This window comes from Anabrus simplex, chromosome 1, assembly GCF_040414725.1.
Source record: "Anabrus simplex isolate iqAnaSimp1 chromosome 1, ASM4041472v1, whole genome shotgun sequence".
Taxonomy (NCBI): Eukaryota; Metazoa; Arthropoda; class Insecta; order Orthoptera; family Tettigoniidae; genus Anabrus; species Anabrus simplex.
Window position 1 is genome coordinate 1,797,619,486 of NC_090265.1, and position 24,689 is coordinate 1,797,644,174.

At 38.6% G+C, this 24,689-nt stretch overlaps 1 protein-coding gene across 1 annotated transcript in view; it reads left to right on the plus strand.

Moving 5' to 3' along the window:
• Positions 1-22,611, plus strand: part of LOC136882962 (small ribosomal subunit protein RACK1) — a 90,316-nt gene extending 67,705 nt beyond the window's left edge. Inside the window, exon 8 of the mRNA XM_067155162.2 lies at positions 21,831-22,611. Coding sequence (XP_067011263.1) covers positions 21,831-22,016 — 186 coding nt within the window. The 3' untranslated portion in view covers positions 22,017-22,611. The remainder of the gene's footprint in view (positions 1-21,830) is intronic.
• The last annotated feature ends 2,078 nt before the right edge of the window (positions 22,612-24,689 follow it).

Genomic DNA, 24,689 nt, shown 5'->3' on the forward strand with positions numbered 1-24,689 from the left:
CGGCAGAAAGAAAGTTGACGTTTGGAAACTAAATCAAAGAATAAAAGAGGCCGTGAATTTAAAAAAAGAAAAAGTGGCAGATATACATCTGATTTATTCTATTCAATGTGCAAGTCCGAAATAGTTCAATATATGGTCAAGAGATGTCACAGGAAGACCGAAAACAATGTCGTGAATAAAACAGAGATTTATCTGGGCCCGTCACCTACCGCTGGCGAGCGTACTACGAGATTTCTTGGAGCCCGTCACCCATGTGTTAAACGCGAGTCACCTTCGTCGGACTCATTATGCCTATACGCCAGGCCTTGCTTCGGGGCATTCAAATCATCCGGAATACCATCCGTAAACCTCATCTCTTCGTGCATTGGACCCCACTTCGTGCCATGTGCAAAACCATGTGAAAACTCGCCGGTATAATTTTGATGACTCTCGCTAATACAACGTTGCGGTTGCATGGCCCTCAGCTGCTTCTCCATACCTGTTAAACTCGTGCACATTGATATAGCATGCAGTCGCTATTCTTAGGTTGCCTAGCACTTCCAGTGAGGGTCTCCTGCACAATATTTATACGGCATCTATGTCCTTTAGTTTTAACGACCCTAGCTCCGCAAAGCTTCTATACAATGATTCCCTCAAGGAATAACATTATTTTACATGACAATTAATCAAACCTAATTCACCCTAACTCCCTCATTACCATAAACAGATGATACAGAGCTAAAACACTTACTACACATGCATAAGTCCTGAACATAATTATGTAATTGCCATATGGGCTTAGTGAATGATTATTTACGAAAGACCGGGCGAGTTGGCCGTGCGCGTAGAGGCGCGCGGCTGTGAGCTTGCATCCGGGAGATAGTAGGTTCGAATCCCACTATCGGCAGCCCTGAAAGAGGTTTTCCGTGGTTTCCCATTTTCACACCAGGCAAATGCTGGGGCTGTACCTTAATTAAGGCCACGGCCGCTTCCTTCCAACTCCTAGTCATTTTCTATCCCATCGTCGCCATAAGACCTATCTGTGTCGGTGCGACGTAAAGCCCCTGGCAAAAAAAAAAACCCGAAACAAAAATAAATGCAAAGCTAACTGTCCCTATCTCATGCTAAAAAAATTTGTTCAAACTTATCTGTAACATGGTGACCTCACAGCTCCTCTATGCTGGACTCTGGTACATTGGGTTTAGCCCAACATCTAGCTATCGTCATCCTGGGTAGCTGGTCATCGGCTCAGTTCCTGGTGTTGGTCCATCGCGATGCCATCTGCTCGAGTGGTGAGTGTTGGATGGTCTCGTGCTAACAGCTCTTCACAACCAAGTATTTTTTATTTTTCACCTTGTCGGTACATTAGTTGCTTAAGGCAACTTATTGGTTAAAAGTGGTACATGTTTCGTATATTATCAACATCTTCAGCCACATAACACTGTTTAGATGAAAAATTCGTATATTGTCAAAGTATCAATAGCATTTTTAAGGACACTTTCTCTCAAAGCATTGATACTTTGTCAATATATGAATTTATCTAAACAGTGTTATGTGGCTGAAGATGTTAATAATGTATGAAACATGTACCACTTTTAACCAGTAAGTTGCCTTAAGCAACTAATGTATTGACAAGGTGGAAAATAAAAAATATTTAGTTGTGAATTCCGTTAAAGTGCGATACGGATCGTGAAGTTGATTTTATGTAATATAACAGCTCTTGTCGTAGTTTCCCATATTGCGATATCTGCAGTTTTCTACACACAGATAAAATGCCAGTTAGCGCACTCCAATCGCTCCTATTCTACAGCATGCTACTGCACACGAGCTCTGGATTATAGTTTATTAATTATACACTTCCTATACAGTATTAGTTACTGGCTATTTCTTCAGGCTACAGTTATTAACATTGTTCGATACTACATATTCTGAAACTGATTCTTTGTGTGCTTTATGAGAGTTCATGGCGCAGCCTCCTTCATGTCTGACTACCACAGCAAGAAAGAATACATGACACCCTTTTTATTAGTTCAAACAGTGACGCCACATAAGAGTAACTCCCGAGATACACGCTATTCCTTTGTGCCAATGAGAGCTCATTCCGATCAAGTCATATAAAGAAAGGCGATGAATATTAACACATCTGATCAGTCCAGAGCACTCGGTAAATTATGATGAAATTTTCTATCATTTTTGTTTCTTTGAATTGAACTCATTGGAGTAGTTATCCTAATTTCGTTACTTGTCAGTCCTGCTTTCTGCCGCGTTTCTTCTTATCAGGGTGGTACATGTGAACCTTCTAACAACATTTGAGTCGTTCTATCCTTTACTCTAGGTTTTCTTGCTCTCTCGCACATCTTGCCACGCCTGTGCTGGCTTGCTCTGCCCCCTCGCACTCCAAGCTACTTTTCGTGCCATTCCAATTTTGACTCCTTGGCACAGCGTTCCTGATGCATTAAATATTATATTCACTGATCATGAATGATATGGTTCATAGCTTCCCCACAATGTTAAAAAAAAAAAATAGGCATGTATTTTTTTTTTTTAACTTTAAGTAATCAGGTTATTTAACGCCATCAGTTAACTTCTTCACATTTCCCTTCACTATTCTCTGTTCTCTTGACCTGATTCAGCAGTTCCTTGTGCTCTTTCCTCTGGTGGTAATAAACATCCAGTAAAGCAAGGAATTTCCTCTGGTTCCCTTCGTACACTTGGCAGTTGCGTGCGCTCTCTCTCTCTCTCTCTCTCTCTCTCTCCTGAAGTTAGCAAGTTTACTACTTGCTCGTTGTCACCTTCACCTCCCATTTCCCTTTCGATCTGGTCAACAGGATCCTCTTCTCCTGCAATGTCACCCTCTTTCTTCTTCATCATCATCTCCTTCCTCTTCCATCTCCTCATCTGCCTGGTGTCCATCTGCTTGAAACTGTCCCGGTGTCATCTTATGTACAGTATTTACATAGTCACCCTGTTGGTTCATCTATAATCCTTTAATTACGTTTGCTGTTTTCTTTTACAGCCCGTGCTGCTTACTTGGTATTCTGGTGCATGTGGGTTCAAATCTCATCCTCTGTTCTTGTTCATGCTCCCGGTACTCCACACTCCCAGCACACTAATTCTTGTTCGGCCTGCATCTAAATGGCTTCTTTCCACTGCTCTTGTTCCTTACTTTTCTATCCTAATTCTCGAACATACTGACGGGACTCCCGATTTCTCTCCTCTCCCTGTGGACGAAAATTGTTCCCTTGCCGCCTCCGATTACGATCTCTCTCTCTTACCATCGAGAATACGATCTTTGTGGTTCATTACGGGCCTCATACCTGTATCAGTACGGCATACCAGATGATCCCAGATTGTAATATGACGATCTCCTTTCTCTTCTTTCTCTCCTATTATCATACTCTCGTCTGTTGTTCCAATGGGGAGGTCTCCAGTTTGATTCTCTCTGGTAGTGGCCTCAGGTTTCCTCCTTGATTCTCGGTGACGTCTGTGTCCCTGAACTCGGACTATTTCCATTTTCCTTTCTAAGGTGTGAGCTATCATCTGGCATTACTTCTACCTATGGATAGTCTCTGCGTGACGGACTCGGATGATTCTGGGTCGTAGTTTGATCCAATTAACGCAACTTTCCTCTATTTCAACTGTAGTTCTTAAGTTGGTGGCTATAAGTGTTCGCTGCACTTCTACAGGCAACTGTTTCATAATGGTAGTGATCACCTCATTTTATGGAGGCGGATGGTCTAATTCACGTAATTTAATTGCCCTGTGAAGTATTCTGCGAAATGAGTAGGTAGCGTTGTCGCATAACAGCGAGAATAAAATTCCATTCTTAAATTTTCCTGCACCGATAAATCTTGGTATATTTTAAGAACGCTTGCTGGAATTCATCATACGTTCCAAACGTCTACTTGAATGCAGTCATCCGCTGAGATACGGTACCTCCAAGGAATTTCACAACTGTGCGTAATCTCTTTTCCTTCGGGACACGACAATCATACATGTATTCTTCAGATTCTCTCAAGAATGACCTGGGTGTAATTTCTCCATTTGCCGCAAACTTCTTAGGCTTATCATCAGCTATCTTATGATGATGTATATTGGAATCGCACCTATTACTTCAGGCATCCACGTGCATACCTCTGGTTGGGGTATACTCGAGAGCTTGCTTACTATTGCTAGTTCGCTCATCCGGCTATCTTCAAGTACCTCCTGTCCAGACATTTCTCCTGTGTCACCCTGCTGTGCACTTGGCTTGCCTTTCTTCACGTCTCTGATGCCGTGCAAGTCTATTAGTTCCAACTTATCCCGTATCTGTTCTACTTGGTTCTCTAACCCTGCTACCTCAGCCTTCATTTTCTCCTGTGTCTGCTCCACTAGGATCTCCAAACCTGCAACCTTGAATTTTGTCTTCTCTCCCATTTGTTCCACTTTCTCACACATGTTCCCTAATTTTGATTCAATCTTCTTTTCTAACAGCACTATGTCATGTCTGTTATTTTCTGTTCCTTCTACTACTCATATGAGTGCATTAGTAACCGATTCCAGTTTTCTTTCATTATTCATCTCGCTTTCAGCTATTTTCTTTTCCAAAACCTCAACTGATCCCTTGAGTGCTACAATCTGGTCCTGTGTTCCCTTCTGGACTTCAGTTAATTGTCTTTTGAGGTCGTCTGCGCTTGCTATGCAACATATATGCACATTCTGAATCTTTATGGCCAGTTCTACTAGTGTCTTCTGTGAAGCCTGGTTATCTATTACTAACTGGTCTAATTGTGCACTAGTATGTTCTTTCATTTCTAGTAACTGTTTTTTCATACATTCCTCGCTACCTGACAACTGTTCTTTCATTTCTAATGTCTGTTTTTTCATTGTCCTTCGCAGCCTCTTCCTTTATTTCTGACAACTCTTCCTTCATATGCTCCCATAAAGCCTTGGTCTATGTGTTCATGTAAATCATGGTACCGTGTCCCCAAAAGAAATATTCGCCGGACTGAGTGGCTCAGACGGTTAAGGCGCTGGCCTTCTAACCCTAACTTGGCAGGTTCGATCCTGGCTCAGTCCGGTGGTATTTGAAGGTGCTCAAATACGACAGCCTCGTGTCAGTAGATTTACTGGCACGTAAAAGAACTCCTGCGGGACTAAATTCCGGCACCTCGGCGTCTCCGAAGACCGTAAAAGTAGTTAGTGGGACGTAAAACAAATAATATTATTATTATTATTATTATTATTATTATTATTAAAGAAATATTCACTAATCCCTGCAGCCTTTACTAACTTACGTTACACAAAAAACATCAAACTCAGTCTACAAACCAACCATTCTGAGGCTGCACTAAAGATACTCTTATGTTACAGTAATATACAGAATAAAATCCGTACAATGAAAACCCGTAAATTTGGAAATTAGCAATAATTAGCCCTTATATTTTAATTAATAAACGCCAGGTCTCTTCCTATCAATGGGCTTGGATCTTACTGTATAATACACAGTTTATGCCAAGTATTACCATCACTACTCTAGACTCGAGGCTGCCATGATCCGAACAACGTTCATACAGCCACAAACCACTAATATTAATTGTAATAATTGCTATTTCCTACCAGTTGAGACTGAGGTTATCTCAATTCACCCGTCAGCTAACCTATAACACTGGAACTACCGACCTCCGACTATGTCCGTTATGATTTCTGACGGAAATCGCACTCGCTACCTCATAAATGGTCCCCCTGTGGGTCAGGGCGGTAGAATAACACCCACGGTGTCCCTTGCCTGTCGTAAGAGGCGACTAAAAGAAGCCCGAGGGGCTCTGAACTTTGGAGCATGAGTTGGCAACCACAGGGCCCTTAGCTGAGTCCTGCATTGCTTCCATTTGTGCTTGGCTCCTCAATATCATTTATCCTTATCGACCTCCCTTGGTCAACCCTTGTTCTTTTCCGACCCCGACAGTATTACGTATGGAGGCCTAGGGAGTCTTTCATTTTCACGCCCTTCATGGCCCTTGTCTTCCTTTGGCTGATACCTTCATTTTTCGAAGTGTTGGGCTCCCTTCCATTTTTCTCTCTGATTAGTATTATATAGAGGATGGTTGCTCAGTTGTACTTCCTCTTAAAACAATCACCACCACATCATAAATGAGAAAACATTTTATTGTTCCCGGTATCCCAATAGGATAGTAACCCTTTCAAGGTCAGGTTTTCTAAATGCTCGCATACCCCACAATTTAGGTTTTTACAGGCAGATAAATAAATCTCTCTATAAATAGCAAAACACACTCATTGGACATTATATTCACAAAAATGGATGGAATACAGATGAATAAAATGAAAAACAATATCACACAATTTACCTGCTTAAAAGTTTTTTTGTATGATATTCCTCAAAGCATGGGGCTGGGCACAAACCAAATTTCTTCTAAGCTATGTTTGTTTACATGACCCATTTTGACGCTCGGGATCTGGGAAAAATGACCTAATTATTCTCTACGTATTGCGAGTGATACAATTTCGTTTCTATGACAGTTTTTTCCACTAAGGTATGTGGAAAAATTATTTTGAAAATGTGTAGTTCTGGAGAGTTTTCAGTCAAAGATTGGTCCTGGATTCCGGCAAGATCAGGCTTATAGCCAAAATCAGTAGGTAAAATTGTATTATTGCCTGTTTCTTTTTCCCAGACCTAGTGATCAGTTGATACATTTAATTTCTGCCTCTTCGCGGTAGCTGGTTGTAATTCTTCATCATTGTTACTTACACCTTCATCATCAACATTTGAAACTTCGGGTACAATATCGTCAACACTTTCTAAATCACTTTCACACAAATCTGAACCCTCACTTTCATTATTCATTCATATTTCAAACACTTTTTCTTCACTGTTCAAAACTTCTACATGCCTGCGAGCAGCCATGTTTATCAGATCGCATTGACTCGCGAGTGTGGCAGACATTCACATGAAAAATTAAAGTTAACAGTGCTCCCAAAGAGAATACAAATTAGTGCAAGCTTCCGTAATATAGCCAATAGATGGTAGATACGACAAATTCTTCAATCGTTGCTTAAAGTCAAAGAGAAGCGAAGATATGATGGTCGGAAGTTCGACACGCAGTATATTGCACCGTGATCCGGAAAGGGTCAAAAAGTTACAAATACTTTATTAATATCCACCTGCTCAATACAATACAATTCATATAATTAGGATATAATTATTACATATTGTTTAATATGGGATATGTTTTGCTTGACATGGTAAGCATCTTCTGCCGTTAAATTCTCTAAGTTAGGTCAGGGGTTATATATAAGGCTATCTCTTAAAATCTAATAGTTTATAACAATAATAATAATTGTAATTAATGGTCATAAGTTCTCCAGAGCAGTCAAATTTATGCTAATTTTAAATTAAGTCATAAAACTTAAGAGATAAAAAGTTTCTAAATTGTCAAAAATTATGTAGAAATTAATTTATGATTAATGATCAAAATCATAAAAAAAGCCTTAATATTTGCAATAGTATTTTTCAATGATTACAAATATTGTGTACAACATAAGTTATGTGTGGATTCATTAAAATTTCAATATATTAAAATCTCAGCCTAGTAATAATTAAGAACGAGAGTCAGGTACATAGGGTATCGTAGTGGAATAGCTGGTTGAACGGTGAGTATGTGTGTTATGAACGGCTGAATAGAATTTGCCAAAGCATCGGAATTGATCTTTTTTCTCCAAAATCTGTTGTGTATAGTGGACTTGTATGTCGTAAACTTGTACTATATCTTCTGATGAAGCCAATAAGGGGAAGTTCAACAAGAAACTGATGTAATATGAACTGCTATGTATCGTGTGTTGAAATCCCTTAGAGTGGTAGAAAAGCCACTAGCAGCATTGGCTGCAAGAGATGGTCGCATAATTGACATGGCCTAATAATAATAATAATAAAAATCGAACAGATCAATACCAAACAACTAGTTCCTCTGTTTAACATTCTCATTCACTTGAAATCTCGCACATCTACGTAGGGACTTTAATACCTATCAAGCAAATGCTGAAAATGTATCAAAAGTGCCGCACAAAACAACCAAACAGCCCCACGTGTTGGCACGCCAAATTTTGTACCTTACTGGGTCAGCAACAAATAAATAAATAAATATACAAAGGTGGGTCACAGTGTGAGAAGGCACAAATTAAGAAAATTTCCTGTCCCCTTCCGACCTGGCTAGTTCAGTGGCAGAGCCCGCGGAACGTTCGTTGACTAGATCTCAAAATACACTAAATAAAATCTTAAAGATGTAAGTAGGTCAGGAATTGCATTTGTGTGAGTGAATGAGGATAAGAATTTACATAAAACCAAACTTTAATGATCAAAACATAAAAATTGGATGAATAAGAATTAAAATTCCCATAACTCGGTACAAATATGTTAAAAGTATATTATCAGTGGCCATGAAGTCGCAGCAAAACAAATTAATTACTTCAGAGACCATGGGGACGTTACATAAACACTACGTCAAATGTATTGATAAGTTTGAACAGATTTGACTATAATCGTTGTCCTTAAAACGTCTTGATTCACGAGATAAGGAACAGAACACTTTACACATAAAGAAACTAAAATTTATACAATTTCCATGAACCTGGGATATATCACACGAATGAAAAATAGGACTTTTTGAGACCCCCAAAAGACACTGAATTTAACATGAGCCCGTGCTCATGGTCAAGGGTAAGAGTAGAACTCGCGACCCCTAGAACGCGTATGTGCTACTGTTCTAACAATGCACAATCAAACGACAATAATACCAATAAAAAAAGACGCAATAAAAACTACATCAGCAGACACACAAATACATCTCTTCATGCAGTGGACCCCAGTTCATGCCATGTGAAAACTCGCCGGTGTAATTTTTATGACCCTCTCTAATACAGTATTTAGGATGCATGGCCCTCAGCTGCTTCTCCATACCTGTTAAACTCATGCACATTGATATAGCATGGAGTCATTATTCTTAGGTTGCCTAACACTTCTAGTGAGGGTCTCCTGCATGATATTTATAAGGCATCTATGTTCTTTAGGTTTTAACGACCCTAGCTCCGCAAAACTTCTATACAATGATTCCCCAAAGGAATAACATTATTTTACATGACAATCAGACCTAACTCACCGTTACTTTACTCCCTCATTACCATAAACAGATGATACAGAGCTAAAACACTTACTACAGTACATATGCATAAATCCTGAACATAATTAATTGCCATATGGGCTTAGTGAATGATTATTTACAAAATAAAAATATGTGAAGCTTACTGTCCCTATCTCATGCAAAAAAATCTGTTCAAACTTATCTGTAACATGGTGACCTCACGGCTCCTCCATGCCGGACTCTGGTATATTGGGTTTAGCCCAACATCTAGCTATCGTCATCCTGGGTAGCTGGTCCTCGGCTCAGTTCCTGGTGTTGGTCCATCGCAGTGCCATCTGTTTGAGTGCTGAGTGTTGGACGGTCTTGTGCTGACAGCTCTTGTCGTAGTTTCCCATAATAACAACAAATGTGGGTAAATGATCCACCTAGTCAATACTATATATTGATTTTTATTTACCTTTCACCTCTACATTCCATCTAGTACATGTTTCGAAAATATATATACATTCTCTTCATCAGCTAGTTGAATTAAAATTCTAGTATACAATAAGACCTATTAAAAAGGGGGGGGGGGGCATTAAGAAATCTAAAACCATGGCCATTACAATGTAACATATAAAAAGATTGAAGGATGAAATAAAATCCATCTTGTCATGTACAATAAAACACAATATGATGTCTGTTTGAATTAAAATGTTGAGCACAGCGTCTTGTTGTGATGTGGAATCACAGTGTCCTTGGTGTTGCAATGCTTTCTTGTAAACTTCAAATGGAGTGGTATTAAGAATAAAATGGGATGATACTAAAACTTGTAGTCGTGCGGATACCCTCCGTTAATCGGTGTGTTATGCAGCCAGACCTTTTTATGTTTATTTCAACCCTATGTATTTGAGAAAGGTTGTGTGTAAAGCTTGTCCTTGTCTTTCTGTTGCTTCCTATTGCCACACTGACCTACCATTTATGTTCATCCTCTTGGTTGTTATTATGTAATATGTAAATGGTTTTGAAACATTTTGGAGATATATTCTTAACTACAAAACATCAGAAAACCTTCAGATGAGCTTGGATTCATGGTTATGCTTCTCTATTGCTAATTAAGTAATAGAAGTGATATTATTAGGCTGAGCTACTTTTACAATAGAAAAGCTTTAATACTTCCTATTCAGTATATATATCCACCTTTTGATGGAATGATTTTTTAGCCAAACATGTTTCAGCTCATCTTTGAGGCATCTTCAGAGAAATATATTAGAAAGTTACATGAATTAATGTTGAATAAGGAACACTATGAAGAGTGTGAAGGAGCATGTAAAATCAGAGCAGAACATGATTAATACCGTATTTACTCGTGTATTGCCAACGGCTACAGCCGTGTTTAAACACCAGATCTGGTGAGTTCTCCGAAGTTAAGCAACATTGGGCGTGGTCAAGATTTGGGTGGGTTGCCATGCGCTGTTAGTTGGTGGGGGGGGGGTTAAGGGGAATGGAGGAGCGGAAAGGAACGGCCACTCTACCGTACGTAAACTCCAGCTCAGGCACACATCTGCGGAGGTTCGGACCTGCCTTCGGGCAGAACACACCCTTACCTTACTTGTGTTTGTACCCCCCTTGGCTTTTCGAGATGAAGAAAGTGAAAAAATAAATCTTGCATACAAGACCCCCAACGTAATTCGTCAGAGAAGAACGATTCCACTTCGAAGTGGGTACAAGCCTTATGCAGCTCTGATGACATCACACAAGAATTTGGGAACAGTTTCATCCATACAACCCACACATTGAAAACAAGTAATACCAATATAAATGGTCCGTTATTGGACATCTTGGTGGGTGTGCTCTTTACCAACTGTTGAGCCCAACTTAACACACTGGGGCGAAACGCTGGCAACCAGTAACGAGTTAGTTGGTTAATTTATAATGTCCAATAACGGACCATAAATTTACTCATTCGGGACAAATATTGCAGGTTTCCTATGGGAATAGACATCTGTATCATGAAAACATTTGTCGAAGTCATGCAGCACTTCTGTGTTTCGTAGTTACATGAATTAATGTTGAATGAGGAACACTAAAAACAGTGTGAAGGAGCATGTAAAATTGGAGTAGAACATGATTAATATATAGCAAGCAGGGTTATAGCTAAGCCAGTCACACACGTCTAGTGGAAACAAGAGTCCGTGACCAAGGTCAGGCTGTTCGAGAGAGCAACCACTCAATGAGTAAGTGACACATTTATTTTAATGTTTCACTTAGCTTCAGCTTTTTACACATATTCATTCACCTTCTTTTCCTTAACTGATCACACCTGGACTTTATAAGATCGATATATTATGGTTTCCACTAATTGAGTTACACAACATTGTACCAGGCCTTTTTTCACTGGTTTCTGTTGCCCTCCAGAGCATATGCTTATGTAACAGTTCTAACTTTTTAATGGAGATTTTACCCTTGTTTTAGAGTGATATAAAAAAAAGTTCAGAGGTTTCCAACCTTGCTTTATCCCTGCTTGTTTTAGATATATTAATCAATCATGTTCTACTTTGATTTTACGTGCTGCTTCACGTTGCTTTTATTCAACATTAATTTTTGTAACTGGCTCAAAGATGAGCTGAAACATGTTTGGCTGAAAAAAATCTAGCCATCAAAAGGTGCATATATATGTCTTGAATAGGAGGAAGTAATAAGAGATTTTCTGTTGTCAAGTGTAAACTGTCAATACGGAATGAAACTAAGATCTTGTAAGCTGTGCTGTGACGTGCTGTGTTGTAAATGCTTGGAGTGTTTTGTATATGTTGAGATCCATTTAAGATATGCTCTCTCAGAATGTCGTCATTGGAATTGAGTCAAGTGTGAACTTCATATATCCCCTAAGATAAAAATTCATTGGATTTAAATCTAATGATCGGGCAGTCATTCGGTGGATCCCGCTCGACCAATCCATGTGTGGAAAACAGCAGTTCTAATGACAACGAACACATGAACTAGACTAAAGTGAGGTGGAGTGCCATTGAAAAGGTACATCATCCAATGCATCCTGCAATTTCTTTATTTGGCTTCTGCTGGACATTAATGTAAGAAATAGGAACAAATAAGCAAAGTGTTGTAGCATGAGTTGACAGAATGTTCTTTCTGCCTGAAAGTCTGCCGCAGCAAGTCTTTGAACCCATTGAAGATAAGGATACAGAAGGTTTCCACAGAGAGTGTTTCAAATAGTGATATGTCCAACACCTTCCCATAATGGAATCCTCCTTGCGCTGTTTGATGAATTTCCAATTACATTATGAAAAACTCTTCCTTCAAGCTCACAATTACGTACTTCTTTTGGTCTTTCAACACGTAAAACATTTCTCTCAAAAGTGCCTTGTCCCTCCCAAATGTTGGGGCTCCTTTCACCTTGCTGAATTACTGTAAACAATCAACCAAACAAGACAACAGTCATGGCTTGCAATTTGACTTTATTGCTCATCAAGGGTCAGTGCAAGGATTAGGGCCATGTTCATGTGAGGGAGATTGCCAGGCACTTGGATATGGTCCACTTAGTGGTATAAAACGCTAACGTGTATGTTTCACAAAACTCAGGCTCTTAAACCAGAGGGAGTTAAAAGGTGCAGTTTGTACCAAAATCTTCCAAAATCATCTCAATACAGGAAAAATCTTGCATTTCTTGAAAGGTTAACAGAAATATATTTATTAATGAATACAGTCACCCAGTTTGTTTTGCCATCACTACCATGGCAACCATGAAGATGATGTGCACTCTACTTTCTATTCATGGCATTGCCTAGGTCAGAGAGAGAGAGAGAGAGAGCTCTTACTGGCAGCCATCTTTAAGATGGGCAATGTGCTTTTTCTGTGTTGTGTTACCTAGAATACTTCCGCTCGCACTGCGTATAAGACAAGATCTCATCATGTGAGTTCTTGTATCTTGCAGTGAATGGCCGCGCTGAGTAGTAATGTAGATAAGAGTGTGATAAGATCATTCGTTTTGTTTCCTTTGTGATTTCATTGACAGTTTAGAGACTAAAAGGGCAAATCAGTCTTTGTCAAGAGATAGGGAAACTTCCCTGGAGCAAAACAATTATGATTTCAGATCATGATGTTCACATGTAATATTGTTGCTTAGAACTATTGATTAATCGGTAATTCTAGGCTATATTTTACCGTCTGAAGTACCAGATTGAAGCTGCTAAGTACTATTGTAAGTGAGTGTGGTTTTAGATCTGCATTGTGGAGATTAGCGTACATTAAAGTATCAATTTCATAACTAAGCTCATCCTGTTAGTTAACGATAAGGGCCGCCTCTGTTGATGGAGGTCGGCAAGATTTTTCTAACTCATTGAATCTAAATAATGAAAATCAGCATGAATCATGAATCGACAGAATAAAGAAAGAATCATTTCCACCTGTACCGGTGAACCAGGTAACCTCTGGACAACCTCTCTTACTGTTCCTAAAATACCTAACAACCCACGGTTAAGTTACTCTACAGCAATACAATCAGACATCAAGCTATTGTTATTGAATCTTGTGATGGTATTAGTATCTGAGATTATATACTAGCAATTGGAAAACTGACTAGCCCTAGTAATATCTATTTCTCTCACAGATACCTAATGGAAGAGTATCTATCTTCCTTGCAAGTCAGAAGTGTGTTGAAGAATTAATTTCAAAACACCCCAAGATTTTCATAAATAGTGTTTCCTTGGAAATAAGACCTCTCCTATCTAAAAACAAATGTTTGCCTGTGATTCCTAATATTGTTATTGAAGAATTTCTCAAACTATCATTAAACCATTGTCAAAGATCTCTATTAGAGCAGGTCTAACAATCCCTGGATTTTTTCACATTCTCAGTTTTTGGAGACAGATTTATGTTCAAAATGAAGACTTTAAAAAAACTTGCAGACTCGCTCCAAATAGAATATTTGGGTACCAATTTCTGGCTGCATTTATCCTCCAACACATCCTCCTGCTTTATTTGTAAAACTGAGGTGTACTTATCTAGAAACTGTCCTGATAATGGTGAAACAATAAATGAAGACTCCTCATAAAATTAAAACAGTCATTCTTGTGGTAAAATCAATCTAACAGAATTTCTTCAAGTAGTAGAGGATACACATAAAATTAAAACAAACTGTCAAGAAAATATTATCTGTACTCCCTCACAAACTACTGCTACATCTACAACTCTTCAGTGTTCCCAAGACCAAAACTGTGGTCATTTACCCTCAGTTGAAACTACTAACCTCTCCTTTGGAATTTCCTCAAAACTCCTCATGTGTTCATATTGCTGGTTCAAAGAGACCAATATCACTATTTAGCAGTGAAACTACAGGCAGAAAGGACCTTGATTTTAAGAAACCTCCCCTAACAACTGAACCTCCAACAAGTGAACAGGCAGGGAAACACAAGACAAAACAAACTTATTAAAAACCAGACAGAGAAGGAAAGCACAACTATTAGTGATATGCTTAAGCCAATTAAGCAAGTTCTAGAAGCCAACCCTCAGTCCTTTCCCCTCAGTTACTTACAACTCCATTGCTTTTTTGAAAAAGTATTGGAGTTAATGACATAACAAAAATAGCTTCCAATTACACCCAAGATCTAGTGGGGTTTAGCCCAAGCCCTTCAAAAACTATATCCATACCTCACTGAAAAATCCATGAAGAACAGGAGTATTCAAATAATCAGGAAACTGCTTAAGGCTAGCAGTCAAAACCGAGATGCAATTAACACCTTAGTTCCAGATTACTCCAGCGATGACTCTACTTCCCTCACATAATGATGATATTCCTACTTCACCTGTTTGTCATTCTTACGACTATAAGTGGTAGTGTTGGCCTCTGGATCCCAATATACAGGGTTCAAACCCGGCAGAGGTAGTCGGATTTTTGAAAGGCAGAAAATAGTCTATTCGACACTCCATGTCATATGATGTTGGCATGCAAAAGATCTTGGGGGACACATTTGGTGTTTACCCGACAAAATTAATTAAATCTCAGCCATAGACTCCCAAGAGAGTTTGTTTACTCGGTCTGCCATCTAGTGAGCCTAGAGTAAAACGGAACATCGAAATGGATGAGCAGACAGCCAGATGGTGTCTGCACATGGTAGCTGAGGCCATACGATTATTATTATTATTATTATTATTATTATTATTATTATTATTATTATTATTATTATTATTATTATTATTATTATTATTGCTATAACATTACTTCAATGGAACCTCAACCGTTTTTGATCACAGCGCGAGAGTATTTACAACTTTTACTAAATAAACATCAGCCTTCAGTTCTCTGTGTACAAGAAACTAACTTTCAAGACAACTTTGTTTCCCATTTAAGACAGTTCAACGTACATTATAAAAACTGAATTAATCTAAATCGTGTAATTGGAGGTGTAACTACCTATGTTAAAACACCATCAAGAGGTTCCCTTAACTACTGATTTAGAAGCAGTTGCAGTTTTATTGTACCTTCATTCTGATGAGTGATTTTAATAGCCACAACAGTTTATGGGGTAGTCGCAATACTGATGCAAGGTGGAAAGATATAGAGAAGATACTAGATGAATTTACTCTAGTATTATTGAACTCCTGCTCCAACCCGTTTTGATATAGCACACGGAACAGACAGTAGTATAGATTTAACTACATGTACGCCAGACATAGCTGCACTATTTAACTGGTCCATTTATTCAACTCTACAAGGAAGTGACCACTTCCCTATCATAATTAATGATGATGAAAGCTCTCCAGACAACACATCAAAACCTCAATACTGTAAATGGAATTTAAATAAGGCAAATTGGCAATCATTTAGAAAGACTGTAAATAACTATTTAAATTATCTAATTCCTACAAATTTCTTTTTAAGCACATCAATGATATTGTTTAAGACTTCACTGAAGTAATACCTGATTGAATCTGCTGACCAGAGTATCCTGAAAACAACTCCTATGCCCTTCAAGAAAACAGTTCCCTGGTGGAATGACCCCTGTAAAGATGCTATCAAAAATAAAAACGGTGCTTACTACCTTCACAAAAGAAATCCTACGCCTGAAAATAGTCGTTTTTCAGAAATATCAAGCAATAGCAAGAAATTAAATAAAATTAAGTAAAAACCTCCTAGTTAACTTTTGTCTCCTCCTTAACCTCACAAACTTCACAAAAAGTTACGTGGAATAAAATCCAAAGAATAAGTGGTAAATGCAATAAATTCTGTGTTACTTCTCTTTAGAGATCCAGTTGCTGGATCAGTTATGAACCTCAAAAAATAGCTGATCAACTGGCTAACTCATTCGCAGAAATCTCTAGTGATACCAATTATGAACCTGAATTTCTTCACATGAAAATAACTCTAGATCCAGTAGACGTAAATGAAACTGTACCTACACCGAACTGTGCTTCTAATGATACTTTGCAGTTACAAGAAATGGTTACAGAACTCGACAAATGCGGCAGATCTAGTCCTGGCCCAGACACCATTTCATATGAATTTTTTAAACAGTTTCCACATAGTACACTCAATTATCTACTTGCTATTTTGAACTATATATGGAATTCCAAACTACTTCCTAATCAGTGGTGCTGTGCTATTGTAGTGCCTATACTCAAACCAGGAAAGGACATGTTGATCGCAGATAATTATCCCATCACCTTGACAAATACTGTGCGTGAGTTAATGGAGAAAATTGTTAACAAGAGATCACGCTCATATTTAGAACATATACACTTTTTTAGTGATGCACAAAATGGTTTTCGTAAAGCACATTCAACAACAGATACTCTGATATGTTTAGAATCATAAATCCGAGAAGCTTTCCTGAATAACCTGCACCTCATAGCTCTCATTTTAGACATAGAAAAGGCATATGACATGGTGTGGAAAGACTATCTAATTGAAACATTGACAGATCATAATATTTCAGGCAACATGCTCTACTTCATTTATAATTTTCTTAAAGATCTTCAAATTCAAGTCAGGGCAACTCAAATTCTTTCACATGAAGTAACCATAGATAATGGAGTTCGCCAAGGATCAGTCTTCACCGTCACAATATTCCTCGTTGCAATAAATGGCATTGTCTCAAACATTCACCTACCATTAATGGCTTGCCGTTTTGCTGATGACTTGACTATATTCATTTCAGGAAGAAATAAATTGACTACTCTCAAGAATCAATTGAGAATGTCCAAAAATGGGCTAAAGTTACAGGGTTCTAGTTTTCAAAAACTAAAACCAAATGCATCCTCTTCTCTAAATGTAAACACACTGTACAAGACCCTGAGCTGTACATGGACAATCACAAAATTGAAACAGTAACAACTATGAAAATCTTAGAAGTTTTATTCGACACTACGTTAAGTTGGATACCTCACCTGAAAAACCTTAAAGATGACTACTTGCGAAGGCTGAACATAATAAAGATCCTGGCAGCAAAGAACGGGGCGGAGCAGACTACCAAGTGCTAATGAACACGTACAAAGCCATAATTAGGGGCAAATTAGACAATGGCAGCATTGTATACAATTCCACAAGAATGTCTTCACTCAAAATCCTTGATTCCATCCACTCCACAACTCTTCGAATTGCTCTAGGAGCCTTCTGCACCAGTCCAGTAGCGATTATTCAGAAGAAGCAAATGAACCACCGCTCGCAATTGGATGTAGGCAAGTAAGGCGCACTCAAGGTAGCAACTATGAGTGAATCACGAATTAAGTTGTATGCTTTTCCTAACAAACACAAAGGTATACCCATTAAATCAGGATCACAACCACAGCCCTTCAGTGTCAGAATAGCTAAGTTCCTTGAAGAATTATATCTAAATATCCCCTCAATACTCCTCTCAGAGTATTCTCTTAATGTTCCACCATGGACTATTACTCTTCCAACAATTAACTTTGAATTAGACTACAGTATCAAAGGCAAAATTGACAGATCTCACTACCATCAATTATTCCTTGAAATTTACAATAATTACCCAAGGCACACTGCAATCTATACTGATGGATGAAAATGTGAGGAAGGGTCTTTATTCATGCTTGGCAAGGACTTTCTCGCTCGACCTTGGCCGCCGATGACAGGCCGCTACCGGCCGCTGGTGCACGCGGTTTCCGGCACTTCCCACAGTTGCTGAGAGCTGAGCTCTGAGATAGTAGGGTCTTCAATGAAGCTACTGCGTACTGTATGTCGTATTGTATAGTGTTTTATTGTGATTGTGTATAGTGCTGTAATGTATGTGAACTATTCGTTACATGAACGTGTATATCTGCACAATACCTACATTAAGTGCAGAAAGTTGTGCGCTAGGACAAGACAAAAGTTTCGAGGGAAATTTCCAGGGAGACCCATTCCTATCAATTGGACAATAAAACAACTGGCCAAGAGCTTCAAACGTACAGGTTCAGTAAACAATAAAAATAGACGTAATGGTCGTTATCTCCTTACTGAAGCGTGTTTGGTACGAGGATCATAAGTAAAAATCTGTGGCCCCCTCGTAGCCCAGATATAACGGCATGTGATTTTTATTTGTGGGGAATGTTAAAAAATGTTGTTTATGGGGACAACGCTCCCACACTAAACTTAAAGACAATATAAAAGCTGCAATTGCATCCGTCAGTGCTGAAGAACTTGGTAGAGTAACCGAAAACTTCATTAAGAGATGCTGATTATGTTTGGCAGCGTATGGGGAACATTTTCAGCATAAACTGTAAAAACGTTGAGTAAAATGCATCATGATGATTTTGAGCACCGTATTCTGCCGTACATGCACGCGCTGTAGCCGGTAACTAAACTGTCACTGGCGGCCAAGGTCAAGCGGGAAAGTCCTTGCCAAGCATAAATAAAGAGCCCGTATATCCTGAACGTACCATGTTATACTGATTGCCTGACTACTATACAGTCTTCTCCAACAAGCTGTACGCAATAAAGCAGGCTATGCTACACATTTTAAAAACCAGCACCTGCAATAACTCTGATCTTTTCTGGTTCAAAAAGTGCATTAAACGCAATAGACAGTCCATCATCTAAACACATACTTGTACAAGAAATACAACTGTTTAACAACGTAAAAAAAAGGCAAACAAGTCATCCTTGTGTGGGTACCGTCACCCAGAGGTATTCAAGGGAATGAGTCTGCTGATCAAGCAGCTAAAGACGCTACATACCTCGTACTAGGCGATCTAACAACAGCTACCCCTTGAGCTAACATTGTTACTTATGCTAAAACAAAATTATACCAACAGTGGAATATAAAATGGCTTCAAACTTCAAACAGCAAATTCCATGAGGTAACAACAGAATCAACAGTACAACACTCTCTTCACAACCTTCACAGGCAAGATCATGTCCTTATATCTAGAATGCGGATCGGCCACTTCAAGATAAGAGAAGATAAGAGAAGAAACGGCCTCCCATCTATACAACATGAAATAGTGTGTTACTGTGAAGCACATCATTACAGACTGTTCACTGTATGACAAATGGCACCAATACCACGGTATACCTAAGGAAATTAAGGAGGGACTCTCATCCTCACTGTACAAACAAATGATCAAGGTTTTTTTTTTCTTCCCCTCTCTCCTATTGGCTTTACGTCGCACCAACACAGATTTGTCTTATAGCGACGATGGGATAGGAAAGGCCTAGGAATGGGAAGGAAGTGGCCATGGCCTTAATTAAGGAAAACCATTTTCAGGGCTGCCAACAGTGGGGTTTGAACCCACTGTCTCCCGATTACTGAATACTGGCCGCACTTAAGCGAATGCAGCTAGTGAGCTCGGTTTATCAAGTTTTTCAAAGACACTTTTCTGTATTCAAAAATTTAACTGTTTAGTTTAAAATACCAAAATCTTGTATATTCCTCTCAAACTTCACTCTACTGTAATTTACTGTAATTTCTACAATTAGAAGTCACGATAAGACCTTAGGGTAAAGTGTCTCTAAAGTAACTTAATTTAAAAAAAAACAAATATCTCAAGATTGTGAAAGACATAGGTCCCAAAGAGATAGAGAAACGTATGTTGATGGAGAACAGCGTATGATCAGAGATCACACCAGGCATGCAGAACAATATCATAATGTGATTAGAACACGTAGTTCTAATAATTTTATCTAGAATGGAATCCTACTTAATAGCTTATGGTGCAGAATAGTGAAGAATGAGGCCCTTCCTATACATCAGGATATAAAGCAGCACACTACAACTAGGCTGAAATCAAGAAAACCAGTGTGGAAGACAGCTTTGGACTTGTCATGTCTTCGGTTCAATCCCAGGAATGCCTGGAGAGAAGAGTGGAGGATGTAGTCTCCCAGTGGCTTATGTGATATCTCTGACCCCAGCATGAAACTGGCTGGCTTTAGTCTGCCCCGTGCTGTTTGGTCAACCCTGAACAGGATCCGATGTGTCAGTAGGACTGGCGCAGCCTTACATCTGTGGGGATGGGTAGGTTCTGCCTGCTGTGACTGTGGTGCTCAAGTTTAGTCTATCAAGCACATAGTTCAAGAGTGCCCCCTACGTGCATTTCCTGGCTCTGTGGAGGAATTTTTTGAAGTAACAGCAGAAGTGATTACATGGATAAAGAATTTGGACATTAAAATATAAAAGTGAAGTCCTGATGCTGTCACCAACTTGTATATTTTGTATTATGTTTGTATATTTTGATTGTCAAGTACACATCATATGCTAATAATAATAATAGTAATAATAATAATAATAATAATAATAATGTTCAGTTGATGTCCTGGATACAGAAGAGGTGGTACATTGTCCAACTGAATTTTTAAATTCTTTGACCCCCTCCTGAAACTACTCTTCACAAAGAGATTTTAAAGGTAGCGTCCCCTGTATTATTGCTCCACAACCTACACACACCAAAATGATGTACTGGCACAAGATTGCTAATCAAATTGCTAAAAACAATTCTACTTGAGTGCATGACCCTCACTGGGTTTGGAGCCGATGAAACCGTTTTGATCCATCGAATACCAATGATAACCACTGACCTACCATTTTAGTTTAAAAGGCTCAAGTTTCCAGTAAAAGTATGTTTTAGTATGAGCATTAATAAAGCACAGGGCCAAACTCTAAATATCAGAGGTGTAGGTGTTGAATGTTTTTCTCATGGTAAACTCTGTGACCCTGTCTGTCGTATGTTACTGTACTTTCAAAGAAAATGTATTTTGGTTGACCCCAGTTGGAGTCACATAAAGGAGTACATACGGGAGATATTTAATATGTAAGGCCAGCTAGTTATTATTGAAACCTGGTGTTAGTGCATTGCCTACTCCTGTTGAATAGGGGTCTATTCAAGGCTGCATCGCAATCTGATAGAAGAATTGCCATCAACAGCGTCGTATTCTTCACTCCATATGGGCACTGTGTAGGGAACCCCAGGCTTTTGGCATGCAGTCTAGTGGTTAAAAATTGTATACCACTACTTCTGCTACCCTGCCAGCTAACATTCTGATGAACTTTTTTTTTCACCAATGGGATGTGGACAGGCCAACCACCAGCTAACATTTTGATGAACATTTTTTTTCACCTATGGGACGTGGACAAGCCAACCACGATGTTTGACCAAACACAAATGTTCATGGCCACTCTGGGGACATTCGTATGAAAGTTTTTGAATATTTCATTGTTAGGAATATGTTCCCAAAATATTTGATACCAAATACTCCCTGTATAATTAAAAAAAAAATTTTGGGTTTATTTCCAGGACCTGGAAGGTAAACTATTGGTGGACGAATTGTGTCCCGAGGTGGTGAGCCAGTACTCTGGTATAGACACAGAGCCGCCGCAGTGCCTGTCTCTCGCCTGGTCCGGTGATGGACAGACGCTGTTTGCTGGTTACTCTGATAACAATATTCGTGCCTGGCAAGTGGTCACTTCGGCTACTGCGTAAAGTTGCTTACCATTGTGGACTGCTGCTGCTTGTCATTCTATCTAGTCATATTTATTTTTCCCTTACTTTCTTTGTTCAAGTGCACTTTGAATGGATCTTCCTTACCAGATGTTGCAGTATTATATGAATGAACTTTCATTTCACTATGGTAAGTTGTAGCTGGCAAGGTGAGCATCCTTACAAAGATCTCAGTAGTTTTTGTTAGAGGTTTTGTTTATTTTATTACAGTATAGCTATAAATTTATAAAGTCACGTTCAGATGGATTATTAAAAAGTGCATCAAATCTTCCTTTAGACACATGTTAATTGTGATATTCTTTGATGTACTCATCTCAGGTTAGAGATTCACCTTGCCGAATCTCATTAAGTGCAAAAATAGTTTAAAATAGGGGTCTTCAAACTATGGCCTGCTGACCTGGTGTGAAGGGCATCTTAATTTCTGCCCTTCGCCTCATTTGAGGACAGAACATTCTTATTGATTTTGTCTGTATGCATGTCTAGAAATTGTAAGGGTAACAGTTTGGTAGTGTAGGAAGTAACGTACACTGTGTTATCCAGGCAGAGGGTTTGTGAATAACACAAACTTTTATCTTTTTTTGTTCTACAGACAGTTGCTATTTTTGGATTTAAAATTATATTATTTCTCTTTTATTTGTGTGTTCATTCTCCTTTGCACAGGAAAATTAGTAGAGTCCAAAAATAAAGTGGTAAGTGTATTCAAGTAAATGTGATTCAAAGGTATGAGTACAGATATACTTCCGATATGATTTAGTAACCAGATAGTTTTAGAATTATGTATAAAAATTGTGTAAAACTTATTTTTATGTATAAAATAGTTATCATTTACTCTGTATTTGTCCTATAAAGTTCTCAGGAAATGTTTAGTGTGTCCCTAATGAATAAAAGGTTTGGGGGCCCCTGGTTCAAAAGTCGCCTTCATAATTGCCAATTTGGCATATATATAGCTTGTAATTTTAATTGCCAAGTTAGCTATAATGACTGTTAATTTGCCATACAGTATTATTTAATATTTCTTCGATTTCTTTCCCCCCATGTTTCATCCAGAGATTTTTTTCTCTAACAACAGAATTTGTATGTTGTAATATCTGTATGTGATTTATAGTTGTAAGAATATGGGGCTTACAGTTAAACCAAAGACTTGTTGCGAAAGTGTGGTGAACAGAAATATACTCTAATAGATTGGATTACATTTCTGTAGCCTTTCTAGTCATTTGTTACATGAATTTGTAATTTAGACTCTGCCTATCATTATCGTAGGTAGTACTAATACCCTCCTTGTTCTACTAGGAGGAGAAAGAAAACAAACACATCTGTGGGGACCTGAAGATATAAGAATAATCTCCTTCCAGATGTAAACTATGTAGCTCCATGTCAGGCTGAATTGTGTTGAGTCATTTGACTGAAATTGTAACTTAAGAGCATTTTAAGTTAATTTGAGACTGAGGTGTGGATGCTTTTGTGATATCACATCTCAAGATCGTAATGGGGTTCTTGTTTTTATTTCATTAACAAACAACTGGGTTTACATCTGTTTTAGGAGATTTAAAAGTTATAAGTGTTATAAAATAACTTGTTTTCTTCCAAACAAAAATGTTTTCTTCAGTATTCAGCCAAGTTGAAAAAATTGGCAGAGTTCCTTTTGTTATTTTTGTTAATTGTTTAGTCTTAATTTAATATTATGATTGAATAAATGCATATTAGAAAAGCAGTCTTGGTAAATATGTTTCTTACTGAACTGTAAATTACAATTAAACTAGCTACCTCCATGGCTTCCACGGGAGCAGTTATAAATTTAAGGCGATGAAAATTTTCCAAGCGCAACAGCCTACCAAGCGACCGCCTGCAGATTACAAGGTGTCATGTAGTCGGCACGACAAATCCTCTTGGCCATTATTCTTGGCTTTCTAGATGGGTGCCGCCATCTCTCCATTGGATATCACATCATTTATAATGACGTAGGCTGGTGTACCTCGAACCAGCCCTCAGATCCAGGTAAAAATCCCTGACCTGGCCAGGAATGTAACCTGGGTAAGAGGCAGGCACGCTACCCCTGCACCACAGGGCGATAGGCTACTTGTAATTGAGAGCTTATAGGATTTCCTTGTTGACGGCATCAGTTGCTTTCCTTCTTGCAGTCAGCACAAAAAGATTTGAGTTTGAGTTTTGATTTGTTGTAACACGTGAAAGGGCCACGCAGTCGACTCCAGCTGACTGTGTGGTTCTTTTGACATGTGAAAGCAGACTTGCTGGGAATTGGACTAGTTTGAAGACACAAGGAAAATCTGAAGGAATCTCCCGTACCACAGCCAATTAAAACAGTTTTTCAAAGCTTTTGCTACCAACCTCGTCCCATTGTGTAAATTGGGGGCGTGTACATTAGCTAACACTTTCAAAATCACCGTGTGTAGTGGAATGTCAGATGGATGTGAAGTATTTCAAAATTCTGTAGGGTTATGAACAGCTTCACTATCGACTACTGTGTCTATTGACCCTGGGAAATGAATTTGGAGAACACAAAGTCATTAACTATCCCAACTTGTTCGTTTGTCAGCGATAATATTGCTCATTTCTTAAATCTTGAAAGAGAGATGTTGGATAGGCCATGGATTTTAGAATAACCTCTATCAATCAGTTCTTGAATGTTGCTTACTA